This window comes from Macrotis lagotis, chromosome 1 (assembly GCF_037893015.1).
Source record: "Macrotis lagotis isolate mMagLag1 chromosome 1, bilby.v1.9.chrom.fasta, whole genome shotgun sequence".
NCBI classification, from domain to species: Eukaryota; Metazoa; Chordata; class Mammalia; order Peramelemorphia; family Peramelidae; genus Macrotis; species Macrotis lagotis.
In genome coordinates, this window is record NC_133658.1 from 787444184 (window position 1) to 787466182 (window position 21999).

Genomic DNA, 21999 nt, shown 5'->3' on the forward strand with positions numbered 1-21999 from the left:
ATAAACAGACCAGTAATAATTATGTCCTGAGATACTTAGCACTTAAGCACTTAACATTGAGTCTCTTTCCACTGATTTTTCCTAAATGATTATTCCCTTAATGTTTTGCAGAAAGAAGTTTCAATACCGAGGATTACAGTAAGTATCAACTCAACCAATTTTCAGTATTTTAGACCCCCTAGTAAGCTCCCTTATTTGAGTAACAATGGAGAGAGGTAGGGTTAGGTTATGAACCTTGAATGTGAGGATATTTGGGGTACCTCTAGAGATGCAAAAGGTTGCTGCCAGTTTTCTGGCAGTTGAAGGTATTTTTTTTTGAGAAAAGTTTTCTAGATCTCTGGAACCAGACCCATTTGTCTATTGGATTCCGTTTATTGAAGCCATAGATGCTATGCTTTTTTCTCCAATTAAATAAAATTTGAGTTAATAAAATTATGAGGAATAGTGCATATGAGTTAAATTCCAGGGAAAAGTGCAGTGCATCCCTGATATATCATTGCTTAACCTTACTTAATTCTCCTAATTTACATGCTATTTTCCATTTGTAAATTTTTCTTTTTCATTTCAAAATATTTCAAAATATTCTGAATTTGACTTTTTTTTAAAGAAGTTGAACAATTCCTTGAAAAAAACAGAAGAGCTCTGGAAGCTGAGGAAAAAGAAAAGTACCTCCAAAAGGTAGGATCACATTTCAAAAGCATATCTAATTGATACAACATTCTTAAAAGCTTATATTTTTTCATTACTGTGTACCTAGAAATAATTTCTCCAAAATTTTCAGCCTAAATAATGACCCTACAGTTTTAAAAGAAATTTTGTTGCTTAGTTGGTTTGAAAAGGATAAATAGAAAAATATTTATTTGTGCTTCAAAAGCAGACCTGTATCAAGACTTGAACTTTGTAATGGATATGTTTTCATGCAAAGTGATTATATAACAGTAAATGAATGTCACCTGAAATAAGTGAATACTCATTCAAATGGTCAAATCTACACAAATGCAGGTACCCAGACTGTAATGATTTTTACCAACAAAAAAAAATATTGCTAATCCCTATTCTTATATAGGCATTGTGACCTAAGTTACTCTTGTACCATTATAATTTTTTCTAAGGAGCTACTACTTGCCTCCAACCATGTTTCCTCATAGTTTTCTGGGGAGTATTTTATGAAATTTTGCAAGATTGGGCATACTCTGGATGCTTCTGGGTCAACTGGAACTCTTGGGAACCATCCATGAGATAGTTTGAACTACTGTTAGAGACTTTAATAGCTGCCAAAACTTTTTAGGAATGACTAGAAGGACTCTGAACAGTTACTTGCTTTGAGTTCTTTGGTGCTTTCCAAAGGAACTTTGGCTATTTCAAAGATTCTGCAAAAGCCTACTGCAGGTTTTAAACCAAAATGGTATCCATGGAATAACTAGAGAAAGATGGGATTCCCATACTTTGTAATCTGTTAACCAAGACTCAACCTAACACCTACCATTTACAAGTACAGAAGTAAAGTAAAATGGTATGAAAGTGGTATCAGCTACTTTTGAGCAAAAGCTGGAAAGAGTGAATTTGGCACAGCTAAAGAAATCAACCAAACAAATCAATTTTTGGCAGTCCCAGTGGTTTAATTTGCATGGTAGAGAAATAGCCTTTAACTCAGCAACTAATGTAGTGATTTATAGAAACCATTTATTTGGTTAATGTACCAATTCCATTCCTGTAACTGCTTCTGTATGATAAAACAAAGATGGAAGACACCATTTTGACTTAGTGTCTTTAATCATAGAAGATATTGGCAAACTCTGAAAGTTTTATCGGGAATTCCACATAAATTACAGGAGGATGGATTAGTTTGCTGATCATGTTGGCCCCCCTTTTGTGGGCCCTTTTTCTACTTTTTCAACCTTCTTAAATTACTTTGTCATCATTTTCTTCTATCTGAAATCTTGTGTGGTTGAAGGTAAGTCTTTTTTGAAGAAACAAGTATAATTTTCAATTTTGCCTCATACACTTAAATTTAAGGGGATACTAGGAATCAAGACTGATCGCTTGTCATTTCTGAGATGAGGACTGGATCTAGATTTGAATCTTAGCTCTGTTATTTGCTAATTGTACAAGATAATACCCCTGGGGCTTAATTTCCTCATTTGTAATTAGAGATCATAATTGGACCTACCTCATTCTTTTTGTTGGATCAAATAAACAAATGTCCAAAGATAGGTAAATACAGCATATAAATGTTTATATACATTCCTCAGCTTCCATTTATCTCTTCACATGGGTAAACACAGTTGAGAGTAACAAATAGACCTCAAACCTTTTGGAGAATTAGGGAGATGACTACCCCAGTAAAATTTTTGCTCCTTGAGAGCAGGGACTATCTCATTTTTGCATTTTTATCTGCCAATGTTTGTCATATGGTATATGCTTATATATGGTTATATTTCTTTAACATTAAAGCCCATTGAACTGGAGGATTCTTCTTCACCCAGGGACCTCCGTTTTGGAACAAGTTCTCAGAACCCTTGGGAAGGGTTCAGTCCTGAGAGAACTTTCTTGTAACAAAAACTTAACCGTCATCTTGCCATCATCCCCAAATGTTTTAATCTATGTTCATGAATTCTGAAATTCCTTTATCTTGTTTGTTGTTGTTCTCTCTTCTTCCTCTGCCTTTGACCCTTCAATCTTCCCCATGACCTCCAGTGCTTCAAACCCTCAGTTACTTTCCCAAGCTACTACCTTTGCACTGTTTGTACTCTTCCCTTCCCTATCTTGACCCCTGGTAAATCAGATTGCTCTATATACTGACCTCTTTTCTCAAATCTAGTGCCTTTATCTTGTAGAAGATCTTGCTCTTCTAAAACCCAATCTTGAATTGCTCCCATCATCTCCTGCCTTCATTCACATACTGCTGAATGAAATTGAAAAAAATTCATGAAACTCTACTGACTGAGTTTAATAAAAATTTATTCCATAATTTCAACTGGGCCTCACTATAGAAAGACAATTCTTTTATACCTCCCTAATTGATTCCCTCTCCCACTTTCCCTAGCTTTTCTAAGCCTTTTCATCTCTCCTTCAAGCAACCTTACAGTTTGCCCTCTCAGTTGAGAATCTTGGCTCATACTTCACTGAAAAGAATTGACACTATTCACAGAGAACTCCCGCTTTTCCCTCATTCCTTGTTTTGTGTCACTCAGATGCATTTTACCACTATCTTTTTCACCCGTTTCACATGAAGAGGTAGCATTTCTCCATGCCAAGGTAAATCCCTCTAGATAGATAGATAGATAGATAGATAGATAGATAGATAGATAGATAGATAGATACAAATAGATCCTTCTGTGGCTATACACTAAGTTTTTACAATAGGTTGCTGTACCTTTTAACTCTGCAGTTCTACTTCTAGTCTCATCATTCTATGAAACTACTCTCTCCGAAGTTACTAAAAATCTCTTCATTGCCAAATCTAATGGTCTTTTCTCATTCCTCAGTTTTCTTGACCTCTCTGCAGTCTTTGACATTATTAATTACCCTCTTCTCTTGGATATTCTCTTCTCCTCTAGGTTTATATGATATTGGTCTCTCCTGGTTTTCCTATCTATTTGACCACTCCTCAGCTTCTCTTGCTAGATCTTTATTAAATAACCTCTATTAACTGTGGGAGTCACTCAAGATTCTGTCCTGGGCCCTCTTCTCTTCCCTTTCCATATTATTTCACTTAGTGGGTTACATGAGGTGTTCAGGAGACTTAGTACCTCTGGTGTGAGGGTTTGCCAAGCCCTTTCAGAGCTGCTTATCCATCTTCCTGATTCACCCTACTTAACCTGTGGCTCCAAAATTATCTCTTCACATGGGTAAACACAGTTGAGAGTAACAAACAGACCTCAAACCTTTTGGAGAATTAGGGAGATGACTACCCCAAGCACATGTGGACTTTCCCACACAAAGAACAGTTTGTTCCAATAGCCATGAAAAAGGTTGAAGCAAGCATTGTGGAGTGCATAGGACTTAGTAAGATATTGAAGATGCCGAGGTCATCCACTGCATACTGGGCCATCACCAGTCTTGACCTTTGTCCTGTCCTGTCACTAGATTAGATGACTTGAGAGAGTGAGGTTAATGACTCTGCAACTTTACCTCTCTATAATCCAATGCTTTTCCCAAGTCAAGACTACCCAGGCCACCATTGGCCTTCTTCAAAAACAAAGGACAAACAAAAAACCACAATTTCACTTGGTGATCTAGTCAATTCCCATGGATTCAATAATCAATATACAGCTGCTTCTCAGATCTATTCATCCAGTCCTAACCCTTCTTGCAACCTCCATCTTGTATCTCCATACCTTTTCTAGCTCTTAAATTGACTGTTATGTAGACACCTTAAATGCAACATGCCCAAACTGAACTTGGAAAATTATCTATCTACAAAACCCTTCCCTCTTCCTGACTTTTCCTTTTGCTATTGAGGATACACACACACACACACACACATCTTCCCAGTCACCCAGACTCACAACCTTGAGGTCAACCTGACTCTCTTCACTCTTATCCCCACTTCCAGTCAATGGTCTGGTTTTCCACCTTTGTAACATCCCTTTTGTATATGTCTTCTTCTCTTTTCTGATACTGCTACCTTTCTTGTGAAGGCTCCTTAACATCTTATACTGGTACTATTGCAGCAAATCTGCCTGTGGGTTTTCTTGCCTCCTGTCTCTACCTACTCATTTTCCTAAGATGTAGGCCTAACCATATCATCATCCTCCCACTGCCTCCATGATCAAATTTAAATGCTCTGTTTGACTTTCAGGGTCCTTCCTATACCTTACTTTCTCACATACTGAGTGATCCAATGGCATTGCCCTCCTCATTGTCTTCAAGTGTAACTGCAATTTCTGAGCCTTTTTATTGACTCTCCTCCATGCCAGAATGTGCTCCCTCAACTCTACCTCCCCGTTCTCCTTAATCTTAGCTCCTTCCTTCTGATAATGCCTACAGTTTATCATACTGTATATATTTTCTTCATACATTATTTGCATTTTATCTCCTGCATTAGATTATGAACTCCTTTGAGAACAAGAACTTTGTTTTTTGCCTTTCTTTGTATCATCCCCAGCATATTTAGCACAGTTACTGACACATGATGTAGGTACTTAATAATTGCTAGCTAACTAGCTTTTTCTCACATTCTTCCACTTAACCTAAGCCCTTTTGAGTGTTCATGGAGTGTTTATTTAAAGAGTAGCCTTAGATCCTATGTCTGAAATCTCATAAAGGGAAGGGCAGGGGAGGTATAGAAAAGTTCTCAATGTATAATATAAATCAGATAGGAGACAGTTATTTTTTAGTGAAAAAAATGTAAAACACAGAATACTCACAATTATTGACCAAAATAAACTAACCAAGAGTCTGTTAGTTACTATCTTACTCTGATAGGATTATACTTAAAATCATTTAAACATGAAGTAATTTGCAGGCCTTCTGATTAGACATTTTGTCTAATCAGACATTTCACCATTTCACATTTCTGCATTATCTCCTTCAAAGTCCATGTCTTCTGAGAAGCCATAGGTTGAAGTCTTTCCCTATTGATAGTATCCGCTGCAATACAGGAACTCCCCTTTCTCCCAGTCATTTCCATCTTAGAGATTCAGGACACCTGGATCACTCAAACTCAGAAGGTTATCTCATAAACATCTTCATTTAATATCCTACTTAGTAAAGAAACCCCTAAGTGGAAATGGCAGCAAAGTTTCTGATGCAAGCTTACCCACCCAGTTGAGCTACCTTGTATTCATCACCACAAGGGAGCAGTCATATGGTTACAAATGGGAAAAGATACCAGTTCTGCCCCACAACCCTGAAGAGAAAGGCTGAAGGATAGTCATTCCACTGCCTCCAGGTAGAAAAGAAAGTACAAGGGTGGAATCATCCTTTTTTTCTTGCTAAGTGGTCTACAAGGAGGTTGCTTTTTCTTCTTAAAGCTCAAGTTGATTGAGAGGTAGCTGGAAGAAGCCAAAGACTAACCATCACTCTCAGTGCCCTCAAATGCTGAATCACACATAACCAGAATCAGCAAAAGCAATTTTCATTGCGTGTATTTTGATCCAACCCCATTTATATGAAAACATCTGTATTACCCTATTGGATTATAATAAACTGGTGCTTCTTTTGACATTGAAAAGTATAGAGAGAGCAAATTTTGTATGCTAGTGACATTTTTTGATGTTTATAGCTATATTTAGATATAGATATAGATATAGATATACATATTTATATGTAATGCTTGTAAATGTATACATATGTATATATTTTAATAGTCTAATGGATCTGTAATCACATAAATTATTTCTTCCAATTATGCAAATTGTGAATCTGCCTGCTTATGTCATCAAACTCTCATACATGTCATCCTATTAATTCATCGTAGGAGAACCACCCAATATGCTAGTCCCTTTCTCATTGTGAAGATATATCAATGGAGGTTGCAAGCAGTTTTCCTTTATTTTCATTTTATGACAACCCAATTCCTTTTCTGGTCATATATTTTCTTATGACACACACCTCATTTCCCCTGTATAATTGCTCATTTTTAATGTATTGCAATTTGTACAAGCCCACTGTGCACCTCTCCATTGTTCTTTAAATGAATCTCAATTTAAATTCTTTAACTTTCAGTCATAACTGAAAGAATGTCTGAATCAAAAATATGGACCTTGATTTCATGTTAAAAAAGCACTGGAAAATTTCTCAAAAGTGATTTTGTCCAGTGGTGTCAAACTCAAATAGAAATAGATACTTGCTGACACATACTGTGTATAAAACCATGAATTAACTTTACTTATGTTGTACTATATTTTTATTTATTTAGCTAAGTATTTCTCAATTACATTTTAATCTAGTTCTGCCAGACTAGGAATTTTTCAAAATGCATACTGGCCTTGAGCTTCAAGTTTGATACTTCTGAATAGTTTATTTTACTTCTGTTAAATTCTTGGATCAGCCACTTGTGTACAATGAGACCACCAGCTGGTTAGATCACAAATTAAATGCTAATACAAAACTGAAAATGGGGTGACTAGGTGGCATAGTGGATAAAGCACCGGCCCTGGAGTCAAGAGTACCTGGGTTCAAATCCAGTCTCAGACACTTAATAATTACCTAGCTGTGTGGCCTTGGCCAAGCCACTTAACCCCATTTGCCTTGCAAAAAAGTAAAAAAAAAAACTGAAAATGAGGAAAAATGTGTCATAATTAAAACAACTAAAATCTTAAAAATTAAGTTCATGATGCTGATAATTGGGAAAGGAGGAAAGAAAGAATAACACAATTTTATACAGTTAACCAAAGTAATCAATTGTCATAATGACCAAAAGAACCTAGGAAATTTATTCATGCAGCAGTGATGTCCTTACTAATCAGAATAATGTGGTGATCAAGAGTAGTACTAGTTATAGTATAAACTTATTTAATACTTTTACTGAAAAAGATAATGGAAAACTAAGAGAAGTATCTCCTCAAAATAGCAGTAGATGAAAAATAAATTTAAAGAAATCTTGGCAAGCTGTCCAACTAAGAAAAATTATTTAAAAAGCACTGTAAAAGGGGCAGCTAGGTGGCACAGTAGATAGAACACCAGCCCTGGAGCCAGGAGGACCTGAATTCAAATATGACCTCAGACACTTAATAATTGTGTGACCTTGGATATTGCCAAAAAAAATTTTTTTTAAAGTACTGAAGAATGAAATACAGCAATTATACCAAACTCTTGGTTATAAAATGGATAGAGGAACCATCACATTTCCTTCCTTAATGCCACAGTCCCAGAAGTGCTACTGGAAAAAGAGGAAAAGGCATTTGGGAAGATAAAAGAAGAGAAAAGCAATTGCATTTAACTATGGACATGTCTGTACTTGGAGAACATTGAGGAATCAGTTTTGAAGCTTTATGAAGGGGGAAAAAATCAAGACTTTATTAATTGCATATATATATATATATATATATATGGATTCTCTCTCTTTCTCCCTCTCTCCCTCCCTCCTCCTCCTCCCTCCCTCCCTCCCTCCCTCCCTCCTTCTCTCCCTCTCTCCCTAAAGCTCCACTATCTTTCTATACCCAGGTTCTCAACCTTGGAGTCATCCTCCATTTCCTCACATCCATGTACAATCATTTCTTAGCAGTGAAATTGGTATTCCTGCAGCACAGCTCTGTCTGTATTGTGATATATCCCCATGCTCATGAAGCCTGAAGAGCTCCCTATTGTCTCTAGGAATAAAAATTTCTTATAATCTGGCTTCATTCTAGCTTATTGCACATGACCACTCCCTTTTTCTCTCATTCACCCCCACTTTTTTATGTAATACAGCCAAAGAGACCTACTTGCTATTCCTATTAAAGGCATCCCAGTGCTTATATATAGATTGTCCCCATTACTCAGAATGTACCCCAACCCGCCACTTGTATCCCTTAGAATTCTTAAATTCTTTTAGCTATCTCAAGTCCCACTTTCTGCATGAGACATAGCCTTTTTTCACCATTACGTCTATCATCACTCTTAAAATTAGTGACAGAAAATGATTCCTGTTTTTAAAAGCTGATTTTAAAAAAATAGTGCTTATTTAATTAGACTACTTTAAAGGCTTTGAACATCTAAACAATTCCATAAAAATTGTACACAGTTAATCCTGTTTTAGAGAGGAACATTTTTCATTGATTTCCAGTCCATAAGTTTAGTCCCAAAATGTCACAACTCTATTGAAAATTTTTATAAGCTTATTATCTCCCTAGTTGGTGTTGATTTTCAGTGTCTGCATTTTTTTTTACCTTAGAGTTATCCTCATCTTTGGAATTTTATAAGTATATGCCATAGTTAGTAGACAAAATGCTATTAATCATCCCTGATAGTTCTGTGATATATATCTGTGGCAGAAAATCGAAAGAAATGATTGAAGTTAGTTACTAAATGGCTTTAGCCATGTTTAAAGGAAACCTTATAGCACTAAACAGCATGATTATTCTTCCTCTGAGAATTCTAGAATAGACCTGTAACAATTAAAATAAATGTACAGTCAGCTAATTCATTTGTGGTTATAAAATTAATCCACATTTAGTAGTGCCACCTTTAAAAGAGCCCTTATCTGATCATCTCTTTATGAAGAGAAACATAAATAAATAAATAGTTCAATAATACTAGAAGGAAGAATTCAAACCATTCATTGTTAGACTAAAAAGAAATAAAGCACTTAACAATTCCCATAGGAAATCAAAATTGTATAATGAACATATCAAGGGTTAAACCACAAGGAATAAGATTGGCATAATAACATATTAAATGTGTAGTCTTTATTGGAAATTGGGTTTTAATGACCTTGCAGCCTTAAATACCAAACCCATTTCCACCAGTGCTAATCATAGTACTATCTTGGTCAACTCCTTTAGGAATGAATTCCAGTCATGAATTCCCCTGACATCACAACTAAAAATTTTATAATCTTTATGTGCAAGAGCACAAAAAAATACTTATTTTAGAAATAGATTTCTATTAATCACAAATATCTGAGGGATTTTTGTACAAATTGGTGGTGCTGTTTGCAACATTAGCACTTTTTATGGGATAACTGACAAAAATACTCAAGTGTACACATATGTGCATATATATGAATATTATATAAATAATTTTTTTAAATTCATGGAATTTTTATAGAAGTAAATACTATTATATAATATGAGGAAACGTCTATCTTAACCTTCCTTCCTCTACCTATATTCACCCTGTCATTGTTACCTAATCTGCTATTCTCCCCTCAGTCAAGTTGATCCTTCCCATTTTCCCAGGCTTATCAAACCTCTTGGGCTTTGCTCGTCTCCCTACAGAAATGGGGATAATATTTGCCTTAGCTACTTCTCAAGATTTTGTAAGGAAAATACTTTGTAAACTTTAGAGCACTAGATAAATGTAATTTATTATGCCTGGGACCATAAGTAATTTTGGGGTTGAATTAATAACCAGTTTCTTTTAAACAAATTATTTAAAAAATCAGGCAGTGAAGGTTAGAAGCATTTCATTCTTTTTGTTATGTTTTATGAACACAATAAAATGTAATCCAAAATGTCTTAAGACTGAAAGTATATAGTCATTTGCCTTTTGAACCCTGAGATTCCTTAATTTCTAAGATCTTAAATTTAGGGATAAGTACCCTAGAGGTCATCATACATACATATCAGAAAATTAGTCTATAGGTCCTCCAGCTTGAAATCCAGCATGCTCTTTGAAACCATACAAAGATAGTGATACAGTGTTGACCTTAGTACCATACTCAGCTTTAATTGAGCTTCATGGCAGTTCTCTTCCTTCTATAAGAAAGGTTTCCTGACCATTTCCACCTTAGAAAGTTGACGACCTGAAAAAAAATATTCAGAAGCAATGATTATTTTGCTGCCAAGAATAAAGTTGGATGAAATTTGACCCAAAAGAGGGACCCCTAGAACTGAGAGGAAAACTCTAAAATGAGGCAAGATCATGTTTGGGGGATGCAATAACAGCATCCTTAAAGCAAAATTTCCAATTGAGTTCAAAGGAGACTTGGACAGAAACACAAAGTGATCAAAGATTTAGTTGGCAAAAATTCGATTAACAAAATCACTGTGTAAAAGAATCGCTTAGGACCAATACATACATATGCAATTCACAGGAGGATTAAGTTATTTCTACTGGACCTTGAAAAAAGTACAATTAAGTCAACTGACATTCATTATTTGGAGCTCAATCACCCCCCACTAGGAATTCTGTCTTTTCCTATTCCTGACAGCATAACAGATGTTACATTAAGGGTCAGACAAAAACTGATTCTGTGATAAAAGAGGCTAATTTTCAAGAGTGAAAACTGGAGAAGCTCATGAAAACCAATGCTAGATCCCTTGAATTGTCATGGAAGAAAAACTAGACCCAAGTTATTTCATTCATAAAATGGTAGGGTGAGACTAGATAATCTCTAACACAACTTTCAAACTTTTAATAATGTGTAAGTCTATAAATAGACCTTTAAGAAAGGCTTTGTCAAAGTATGATTACTGAAAACTAGAGCTACTAACAGAAATTGTTTAGGGAAAATGTGACACTTTATACCTTTAGGTTGGAGGGGCCTTGAAACTCAGCCTTAAGGAATAGTATGGGAATATCCCATTTAGCACATAGCCATGCCACAAACCAACAAATTATATCATTCTGTATTGTTATGCATAGAACCAATGTAAAAGTTGTTTTAAATCATTTAAACTATTATATATTTAGAAAAGCAGAATATTCCAGATTTTCAAATTGACTTGACATTTTTTGTTCTATCTGGACCAATAACAGTGTAAAGTCAAGTGCATGTACCTGTTTCCTCGCCTGTAAAATATTAGAGGTTTAATAAACTGAATAATTTAAAAGGTCTTTTCCAACCATTCAAAGTCTGAACTGTTTCTTTGGCCAACTAAATCCATTGCTCAGTGATCAATTTAAAAACAATTGATCCTAGTTAACAGATACATCTAAAGTACTTTCATTAAATATGAAAAATATATGTATAAACATTTTAATAACTCAAAAAGATAGAAATAAATTAATCCTTTGGGGACTATATCCAAACTTGTAAGATTTCATTGCAAAGAATAAATTTTAAAAGCATTCAATAAGTGAAAACAAGAAATTATAAATTCTAGTTGTATTTACATGACAGTATCTCAAAGATATACACTAACATTTCAGGCTTATTACTTCCCACCAGTGTCTACCACTGACATTTGCACTTTTCCTTCTTACATGTCATATGAAACATGAAAAAGATTTGGTTGATAGTAATTCACCTTGACAGTCATAATATTGAAAAGTGCCAGTCTCACAACTTTTGGCCATCTTAAGCTGCCACAAAATTTTTTAATTATCAGTAGGGTTCCCATTGTGTTCTATATGTAGACATATTTCAAATTTCCATTTTTTTTTAAAGTAAAAACCTTCAGTGGAGTTTAGAATAGAATTTTAATTTTATGTCTATATATTTTGTTTCCCCTATTAGAGCAATATTTTTAAAAATTTAAGACACTGGGGTTAAGAGACTTGCCCAAAGTCTCACAGCTAGGCAATAATTAAGTATCTGAGGTTCAATTTGAACTCAGGTCCTCCTGACTACAGGGCCAGCCACTGCTGCCCCTAGGACAATATTTTTTAAAATGATTTCATTCGGGGCAGCTAGAAGGCGGAATGGATAAAGCACCGGCCTTGGAGTCAGGAGTACCTGGTCTCAGACACTTAATAATTACCTAGCTGTGTGGCCTTGGGCAAGCCACTTTGACCCCATTTGCCTTGCACAAAAAACCTAAAAGAAAATGATTTCATTCACTGTCACTTAAGATAATGTTAAAAATCAATTTAAAAACTCACTCAGTTCATCTTTGATACTTTCACAAATATTTTGAAATGGGTTATTATGGAAATTCTTCAGTGAGTGAAATTTTGTCAACAGAAGATAAATTTATCAAGACCATTTATTTCTTTCAAGTTATAGCAAAAATGTACATGATCATTTTTTGTGACATCTAAATTTGACAAAAAGTTATATTAAAGTATTAAAATCATGCAGCAGTCCTGGTTATATAATTATTATGTTTTTCTCATTTTAGTAAAATGTTCCTTTAAGATGAAAAATGTTTGTCAGATCTGGGGACTGAGCCAAGATAAAGCAGTTTCCAGAAGGTGTAGAAAATGCTGAGGTTTGCAAATCTCTACTGCAAGTCAGCAATCCTCCTCTCTCCAATTAATAACTCGGTGTCTTCCATCCATTAACATACATTATTGCCATTAAGTCCACCTTCTAAAATCATATTTGTGCAGTAGGAAGCCTTTTCACTTATTATTCAGTTTTTTTAAGTGAACACTTTGTCATTTTATGGACCTTTTTATATCATTGTTATGAGCATGTCTGAATTCTCTTTGCAGCAATTAGAGAACCTAGTTACAATCCAGGTTGCAGTAAATATGCAGAGAGAATGATAGCAAATGTAAGAAAAAAATAGAATTTGAGAGGAAATGTTTTGGCTTTCTAAATGAAGTTGCCTTTCCTAGTGATGACTAATATTCAGTTTTACTCTATATTAGTTGTAAATCTCATAATACACTTTAAGCACTGACATTCCCAGCTTCCCTCTAAAACAGGTAGCAGAGTGTCATACCATTAAATTCTGGGTCCCAAGAAAATATTTCAAAAAGTATGCCCCTTCCCTCTGTTAAGCAGCAATATAAACAAGAAGGAAGATCCCCTTTCTTATAGATAGCATAAAACATCACCAACCTTAATTTTCAAGTTCTGAAATTACAGATCACTTTTAAGAGATTGATTTTTGAAAATTTTCTGAGTGAAATTGTCAATAAACATTTATTGATTTAGATTTAATAGAAATTAACTTTATATATATATATATATATATGTATATATATATATATACATATATATATATGGTAAGAGTAATCCTCTGATCTGCAATTACAGGTCCCCAGAGTCCCATCTCCTAATCTTCTAGCTGGAGAGATGGAGGGATGGGGGAGAGGGAAGCAAAGGGGGTAGATATCCAGGGAACATGTCAAAGTGTTAACCTGTTCCCTGGGTCGTAGAACATCAAATAATGACGATGATAATGCTAATAGTACTTTATATAGTACTTTAAAGTTTGCAGAACATATTACATAGACTATCTAATTTATCATTTGATCCTTAGATCCTATCTGTATTTTACAGATGAGAAAACTGAAACAGGCAGAAGTTAAATAATTTTTCCAAGATCACACAGCTAGTAAGTGTCTGAGGCAAGGTTTGAACTTAATTCTTTTTTACTCTTGTTCCAGCTGCTTTATTAACCCAGGTAGATGGATGGAGCTCCTTTATTTACCCCCATTCTGTCTCTCGATAGATAGATAGATAGATAGATAGATAGATAGATAGATAGATAGATAGATAGATATCAGAATCTGGAACTGAATTTGAACTCAAGTCTAACTGACTCTGGGTCTAGCACATCCTTCATTTTCAAAGAAGACCACATCAGGGAGGTGATGCCAAGACAAGCACATGAATTGGAGTTGAGCAAAGGGGTGCTGTGCTGTCACCAGCCTCACTTTTTACTCCAGAGCCATCTGGGTCCTGTGGTCAGATATGAATCCGGACAACTGGAGATGGCCTGAAGGCAAATTCTAAGTGACTTGCCCTAATGTCCTGGTAAGCTCAATCACCCTAGCACTCAAAGTAAAGGAAGTCTTCAGTTTTCATTGGAAGATGTCAGGTATCGAGTAACAACAACTATAATTCATCATACTTTTATTGAAATTTTTTTCTTTAATGATTTATTTTTCCCATTTTATAATAATCTTGATGTGAAAGTCAACACATCCTCCACCCCCCAAAAAAAGAGAAACCGCAAGAGAAATGAAGAGGGGAAAAAAGTGTACTTTAGTCTGTGTTCAGTTGCCATCAGCTCTATCGCTGGGATGGGTTGTTTTATTATAAATCCATTAGAGAAGTTACTTCAGTATTTTTTCTCATATTCCTTCCATTCTATTCCTCCTCACTTCCATCTATTATATATCTCTTTCCATTCACCTTGTCCCTCCTCAGAAGTATGTTGTAGCTGACTACCCTCTCTCATTATCTTCCATCTCTTCTATCATTTACTCTCCCCCTGCTGTCCTCCTATTCCCCCTTCCTCAATCCCTTTCCTCTCCTTTTTCCCCTAGGGTATTTCTAAACCCTATTGAGCATGTGTTATTTCCTCTCTGAACCATTTTCTGATGAGAATGAAGGCTCACTCATTCCCCCTCACTTTTCCCCCCTTCCACTCCATTGTAAAAGCTTTTTCTTGACTTTGTGAAATATCTTAGCCCATTCACCTCTCCTTTCCCTTTCTCCCAGTATATTCCTTTATCACCCATTGATTTCATCTTTATCTTCTATATTATTCCATTATATTCAGCTCCCTCCTGTGCCTTGTTTCTTTGTGCTCCTTTTAACTGCTGTTATAAATAAGAAAGTTCATATGAGTTATCAGTATCTTCCCATGTGGGAATACATACAACTCAACATTATTAAATCCCCTCATAATTAGGCTTTCCCATTCACACTCTCTCTGCTTCGTCCTGTACTTAGAGATTAAACTTTCTGTTCAACTCTTGTCATTTCAACAGGAAAGTTTGAAAATCCCCCATTTCATTAAATGTTCATCTTTTCCCCTGAAAGAGGATGTTCACTTTTGTTGGGTAGTTGATACTAGGTTGTAATCCAAGCTCTTTTGCCTTCCAGAACATCATATTCCAAGCCCTACAAGCCCTTAATGTATATAGAGCCCTTAATGTAGAATTTTCTTTCTGGCAAGCTTGTAGTATTTTTTGACTTGGGAGTTTTGGAATTCAGCTATAATATTCCTGGGAGTTTTGGGGGGAGATCTCTTTCAGGAGGTGATTGGTGGATTGCCTTCAATTTCAATTTTACCCTTTGCTTCTAAGATCTCAGGGCAATTTTTCTGGATTATTTCTTGAAAAATGAAGTCTATGCTCTTTTGTAGCCCAATAATTTTTAAATTATCCCTCCTCGATCAATTTCCTAGGTCAATTGTTTTTCCAGTAAGATATTTCACATTTTCTTCTATTTTTTCATTCTTTTGGTTTTGTTTTATTGTTTCTTGATTTCTCAGAAAGTCATCTGCTTCCTTTAGTTCCATTGTACATCTGAAGGTGTTATTTTTTTCAGAGAACTTTTTTATCTCCTTTTCCAACTGATCGTTTCTGCTTTTCAAGGCATTCTCCTCATTCGCCTTTTGGACTGCTTTTTCCATTTGCCATAAGCTGGTTTTTAACATGTGCTTTTCTTTGGTGTTTTTTTTGTATCACCTTCATGAATTTCCTGCATTGCCCTCATTTCTCTTCCCAATTTTTCCTCTTCCTCCCTTACTTGCCTTTTAAAATCTTTTCTGACCATAGCCTAAGACCATTTCCTATTTTTCTTGGAGGTTTTGGATAGAAGCTTTGATCTTGTTTTATGAATGGATATTTTGATCCTTAATGGGACCAAAGTAATTTAGTCTATGTCATATTATTCTTTTTTCTGTCGTTTGCTCATTTCCTCAGCCTATTGGCTGACTTACCACACTCATTTCCTCAGCCTATTGACTGACTTACCACACTTCCAAAGGTTTGGGAGGTTTGGGAGGGCACCCTCCCTCAGGGACCTTAATTCCTTCAAGGTCTTATAAAAGGCTCTGATGCTCTGTGTACTCTTCTATGCCCTGGAGCTATGAGGAGGATCCATGCTTCTCTGTGGTGATGAGAGCCCAGAATATGACCTGGAACTGAATTTGGACAAAGCAGCGGAGTCCTACCCACAGATAGCTGAGAGACCTCTACAGTCTCTCCCCACCCCTTCACTGTCTATGACCTGAGCTCTCTGGAAGCAGCTGCTAGTTGGTTCCATAGGTTCCTGTGGCTGCCCTGAGATCAGTGCTGACCTAGGCTCCTTGCTTACTCTAGTGTGGCAGAGTTCTCCTGCCAACCCTCCAAGCTGTCCCTGGCAATCCCAGGCCAAGAGGTCTGGGAAACTGCTCCTGCTGCCACAGACCCAAGCACCCCCAGGGACCCACAGACCCTGGAAGGCTGGAGCTGGTTTGCTCCAGGGCAGTGTGGCTATGGCCCAGGCTGTGGTACAGCTTTTTCTGACCCCTGGTCCTGGTGGAATAGACCTTTCCCAAGGATCTACTAAGTTGTCTTGGACTAAGAAATTGTTTCACACAGTCTTTCCAGTGGGTTCTGCCCCTCCCAAATTTGGTTAGAGTCATAATTGTATGGTTTGGGGGAGTCTTTTGGGGAAGAATTCTCAGAATTCCTGCCTTCATGCCACCATCTGGGTTCCTCCCGTATTGAAATTTTTGATATAAAACTAATATAATCACCCAGTCCAATAATCACAACTTCAGTGAATAAGCATTTATTGGGTACTTACTAAGTGACATATTGGAGATATGAAGAAAGGCAAAAACCCAGTCCCTGCCTTCAAAGAGCTCAGTCTACTACAGGAGACAACTTGCAAGTGTGTGTGTGTGTGTGTGTGTGTGTGTGTGTGTGTGTGTGTGTGTGTACACACACACGTATATTTATAAATATTTTATATTTATATATGTATACATACACACACACACACAGTATGTTGGAGTCAATCTCAGAAGGAAGGCACTAGTATTGAGAGGGATAAGAAAAGACTTTATGCAAAAGGTAAGATTTAAGCTGAGACATGAAGGATGCCAGAGAAGCCAAGAGGCAGGGCGAGAAGAGAGAGTATTCCATATATGGGAGAGAGTTAGTGAAAATACATGGCATAGGGATGGTGAGATGTGGAGAATCTTGTGGGAAGAATAGCAAGATAGTAAGGAGGCCGGTAGCAATGAATTGGAAAGCTTATAGAAGGGAATTGTGTAAGATTTGGAGAAGTCAAAGAGAGTAATTTAAACAGTATTTTGTTTTTGATCCTGGAGAAATAATAGGGAGCTGCTAGAATTTATTGAGCAATAGTATGAAATGGTAGATCTGAATTTTAAGAAGATCTCTTTGACAGGTAAATGGTAAGTCGTATGCAATGAGGAGACATGAGGCAATGAGATCAAAAGGTTATTGGAATAGTCCAGATATGAGGTGATGAGGGCCAACACCAGAACATAGGTTATGTCAGAAGGGAGAAGAGAACCTCTACAAGTTGTTGCAAAAATAAGCAAAACAAGGACCTGGCAACTGATCTTATATATGGGGTGAGTCATAGTGAAGAGTAAAAGAATTCACCTAGCTTGCAAGTATGGAGGATGGTGGTGCCCTCAACAATAATAGAGACATTTGGAAGAATTCATCAAAATATACTTAATAATAGAATGGATGTCACTAAGTTCTTGAAGACAATGCTAGGACATATACATTTTGCAGGTTTCACCAAAACTGAAAGACTGTAAGATGGTAATATTTTGGTCCATAAAAACCCATGACACAAGTTTTGATGTTCATCAGTAGAGGGAACATGAGGGAATATGCAGAGGGAATATCTATGAAAATTTAGATCCATTAGTAAATACTTTTTAGATTGTGACTTAAAACCAGCCAAATAGATGAAAAGTGAAAAAATTAATCAACTTTTCACCCTTTTTTTGTTTATTCTCCATGCCACTGAACATGTAGATTTTTTTGAAACATTTGTATTACAGTAACCTGTAATTTTGGAGAATTTATCTATGCTCCTATGCATGGTAACTTAGGTGAACAGAATGTTGAAGTGAAATAAAATTAGAATTATGAAAGGACTTTTATTTTTTATAATCAAAAGTTCTAAAGAACTATCATTCTAGAACAAGCGCAAAACCTTTATCTTTTATAATGGCATCAAGGGACATCAAATGGAAACTCATATTTCTTGATATTCACCAGATAAGTTAGGTATTTACCTATTTTCTTTTCTTCTTTTCCTCTCTTCTCGAGGCCTTCCTTGGTCATGAGCTCTTTAGATTGACTTTTAATTATAGATTTCTTCAGATTAATAGATCCATAAGGTATTTTCAGCCTTCCTCCTTTCATTTATGATGTGACCTTTTTTCCTAAGTCTTTTGTGCATTTGGGCTTTTCTTGGTATAGGATAGGAAGTGTTGGTCTATACCTAATTTCTTCCAAACTGTTGTCTATTTCCCAGTCTTTTTGTTGAATAGAGTATCCTTGCCCCAGATGCTGAGGTTTTTGGATTTAACAAACATTGACTGCTAGGTCCATTTACTTCTGAATGTTGGACAAATCATCTGTTCTATTTATAGATATAAAAGGGAATGTACTTGTTGCAAGCACATGAGTTTGCTGACTTAATGGATTTGCTCCTGTTAACATTCTTTTTGGTAAAGAATAAAATTGCTATAGTATTAAATTACAGGGAAGCAGGTCCCTTCCAATCCTATGTTTATGTGATAATCCTATGGTTACTCAGCTTCCCTCTAGTAGTTTCCTGATAATGTGAATTTTTTCTCCTCAAAATCTCTCATATTCTTCTTTTCCTCTCTATTCTCACATACCACAGCTTCTATTACTTTATTCCAGGCCCTTGGCATTTTCTATCTGAACTTCAGCAAGAGAAGTAGTCTATCTTCAATTCAAGGTGGCTAAGAAAGTGGGGAGGGTCTATTGCTATTTTTTATTTGACATTAGGCCCTCTTCCTTTCTAATTCATCTTTCACTGATGCAAGATTTAATTTTCCTTAAGCTTTGCTTTCTTTTTATCTCTCCTGTGACTAAAACCTATCTTTTTTGAACTCCCTGATATTCATACCATAGCATATGCAAATTCTTCCTGACTTTTCAAGGCCTTCCATAATTTTGCATCATCCCCTCTATTCAAATATGCTTCCCCTCTCCAACACTCATCCCACACACTAAAAAGATCATTTTTCTCATTCTCTTGTGAACATTATTATTTATTTCTGAATCCTTGCTTTCTTTATCATATTCTACAGTAACTTTTCTTCTAATTTATGTTCATTATTACCCAGCATTCAACAGTTTAAGTTTCAACTTGTTTCCTGCACACACAACATTCAAAACAAGTTGCCATCAGTGAACAACTTGTCATTTAAGCATCAATTTGAAAATAAGGAGAAAATAACACTCTACCTCCTCAAGAATTCAGTAAGAAAAATGTCTCTGCCCTCAAGGAGTTTAAATATGAATGGGGAAGATAATATATACATAAATAATCACATACAGAATTTATTTGAGATACATTACAGTAATTTTGGAAGAAGAGGCACTAGGAGTTGAAACACGAAATAAGTTTGCAAAATGAATTTTCTAATCCTTGCTCACATGTAACCATGGATTAAGGTTCATAGTAAATGCTTTATAAAGACTTTTTCAGTCATTCTGTCATTCATTCATAGAACCTGGGAGATCAAGAAAGAAGGTTCATGTAGAAAGGAGGTTCTTGAACTGGTCTTAAAATGTAAGCATGAAATTCTAAGAGACAGATGTTAGAAGGAAGTACATTCTAGGTATGGGATCAACCAGAACAAAGGTACAGAGATGGGAAAAGGGAAGATGGTATATGAAGAACAAGGAGGCCAGGTTGACTAGGCTTTAGAATAAAGAAAGGGAGTAATATATAATAATACTGGAAGTGTAGGTTAGGAATAGGTTATAAATGGCAAACAGAAGAAAATATTTTTGATCTTAGTTATATTAGGAAATCAACATAGTTTATTGAGTAGGGGAATGACATTCTACACTTGAAATGTTACTCTGGCAGCTATATGCTTTTAGAATAGATAATTTTCTCAAAGTATTCATAATTCATGGCAGCTAGGTGACACAATGGATAAAGAGGTCCTAACTAGAGTCAGGAGGACCCAAGTTCAAATTCCATCCTCAGATATATACTAGCTGTGTGACTCTGGGCAAGCGCCTTAACCCTATTTGCCTCAGTTTTCTCATCTGTAAAATGAGAAAAATATGGCAAATAACTCTAGTGTCTTTGCCAAGAAAACCCCAAATAGGTTCAAATGACTGAAAAATTACTTTGGCCTTTCTCTTGGATTGAATTTTTTCCCCAAATCTTTTGCTATCTTCTTTGTCCACCTTTGTCATTGAAGTTATCCAGGATCAAAGTATGCATTGATTTAGTCGGAGGCTCTTGGGCAAGTTCTTCAAGTTTTTCTACCTCCTCAATTTCTGCAACATTGTGTGTGTGTGTGTGTGTGTGTGTGTGTGTGTGTGTGTGTGTGTGTGTATAAAGTCTTTATAGGTCTCCCGTTTAAAACCCAACTCCACCAACAACTTTATTTGCCTTTTCAAGGAGAAAACTTGTGAAGTATACATTTATGTGGTTTGCTATTTCTGATTTCAGTTCTAGTGAGACTATTAAGACTGATATAGTTCAGTTCTTCCAGTATTATTATGTCCATTCTTTACACGAGGTCTTCTACTTACCAACAACTAAAATAATAGTTATAGATGATCTAAAAATGTGAAATCCCTAACCCACTTAACCCTTTGCTGTTTCTCTGCCATTCTCACTTCAGAAACTGAAATGACCTGCTAGGGTTAAGGACCACTTTGTGTGTACTCTTCTTTGTCTTACCCCAAAGAATTTGTCAGCAAGTGATTAATCTAGTGACTGTAAGCCTCTTAGCACTCTTGACTTGACCATTCCTTAAAAAGCAGACATAGTGTTTACCCAATGAGCATATCAAAAATTTTTGTAAAAGTTCTTCAATATAGCCACTCCCAACCCTACACACTTCTACCCCCACCAAATAAAAGTTTTTGTTATTACCCTTAACTTTCTGTTCTAGTCTCAATTCATTCTGCTTTGCAGCTTTCCAGACTCTATTATGTAGGATATTTTATCCTTTGGTATTGTGGATTTACCTCCTCAGAAATGAGGGCGTCCTAACCAGCAGTTTTGACCTATTGGAAAATGTCTGTCTTCTCAAAGTTTATCTTAATCATGGACAAACTTTACCAGAGGTTTTGGTCTTAAGGGAGAGCCAAAGAGTGTTAGGTTAACCAACACCTTTATTGACATTTCTTTAAATCTTGAACTTTGCTAACATGCATGAGGAGCTAGCCAGATAGCTAATGGAGGCCTACTGCTGTCCTTAAATAGCCTTGCTCATTAGGAAGTGTAATATGAAATGTCACTTCTGGTTTGTCCAATCAAAGAAGGGCATGCCCTCCCAATGGGGGGGGGGAGGTGGGAAGGAGGAGAGGGGAGGGGGAGAGGCACATTACAGTGAAAGGAGAGCCTAAAAGTTCTTCAAGGAAAAGTAGCCCTGTGTGGGTTCTTGATGGACTTAAAAAGGCAAACCATTGTTGTATTTACAATTAAGAGAGTCCTCTCTAAGCTCCCTTTTCAATTACTAAATTGACTTAGAAGTTATATACTTGGTGAAGTGAAACCTGTACCTCTCCCACTAT

At 36.0% G+C, this 21999-nt stretch overlaps 1 protein-coding gene across 4 annotated transcripts in view; it reads left to right on the forward strand.

The window, feature by feature from the left end:
* HOATZ (HOATZ cilia and flagella associated protein) overlaps positions 1-21999 on the forward strand; it is a 44739-nt gene that overhangs the window by 2122 nt on the left and 20618 nt on the right. For all 4 annotated transcript variants that reach the window (XR_012474368.1, XM_074216647.1, XM_074216648.1 and 1 more), the window contains 2 exons: positions 112-138; positions 608-678. Coding sequence is in view for 3 of the 4 variants with exons in the window: in XM_074216647.1 (XP_074072748.1) it covers positions 112-138; positions 608-678 (98 nt within the window). In the remaining variant the exon portion in view is untranslated. The remainder of the gene's footprint in view (positions 1-111; positions 139-607; positions 679-21999) is intronic.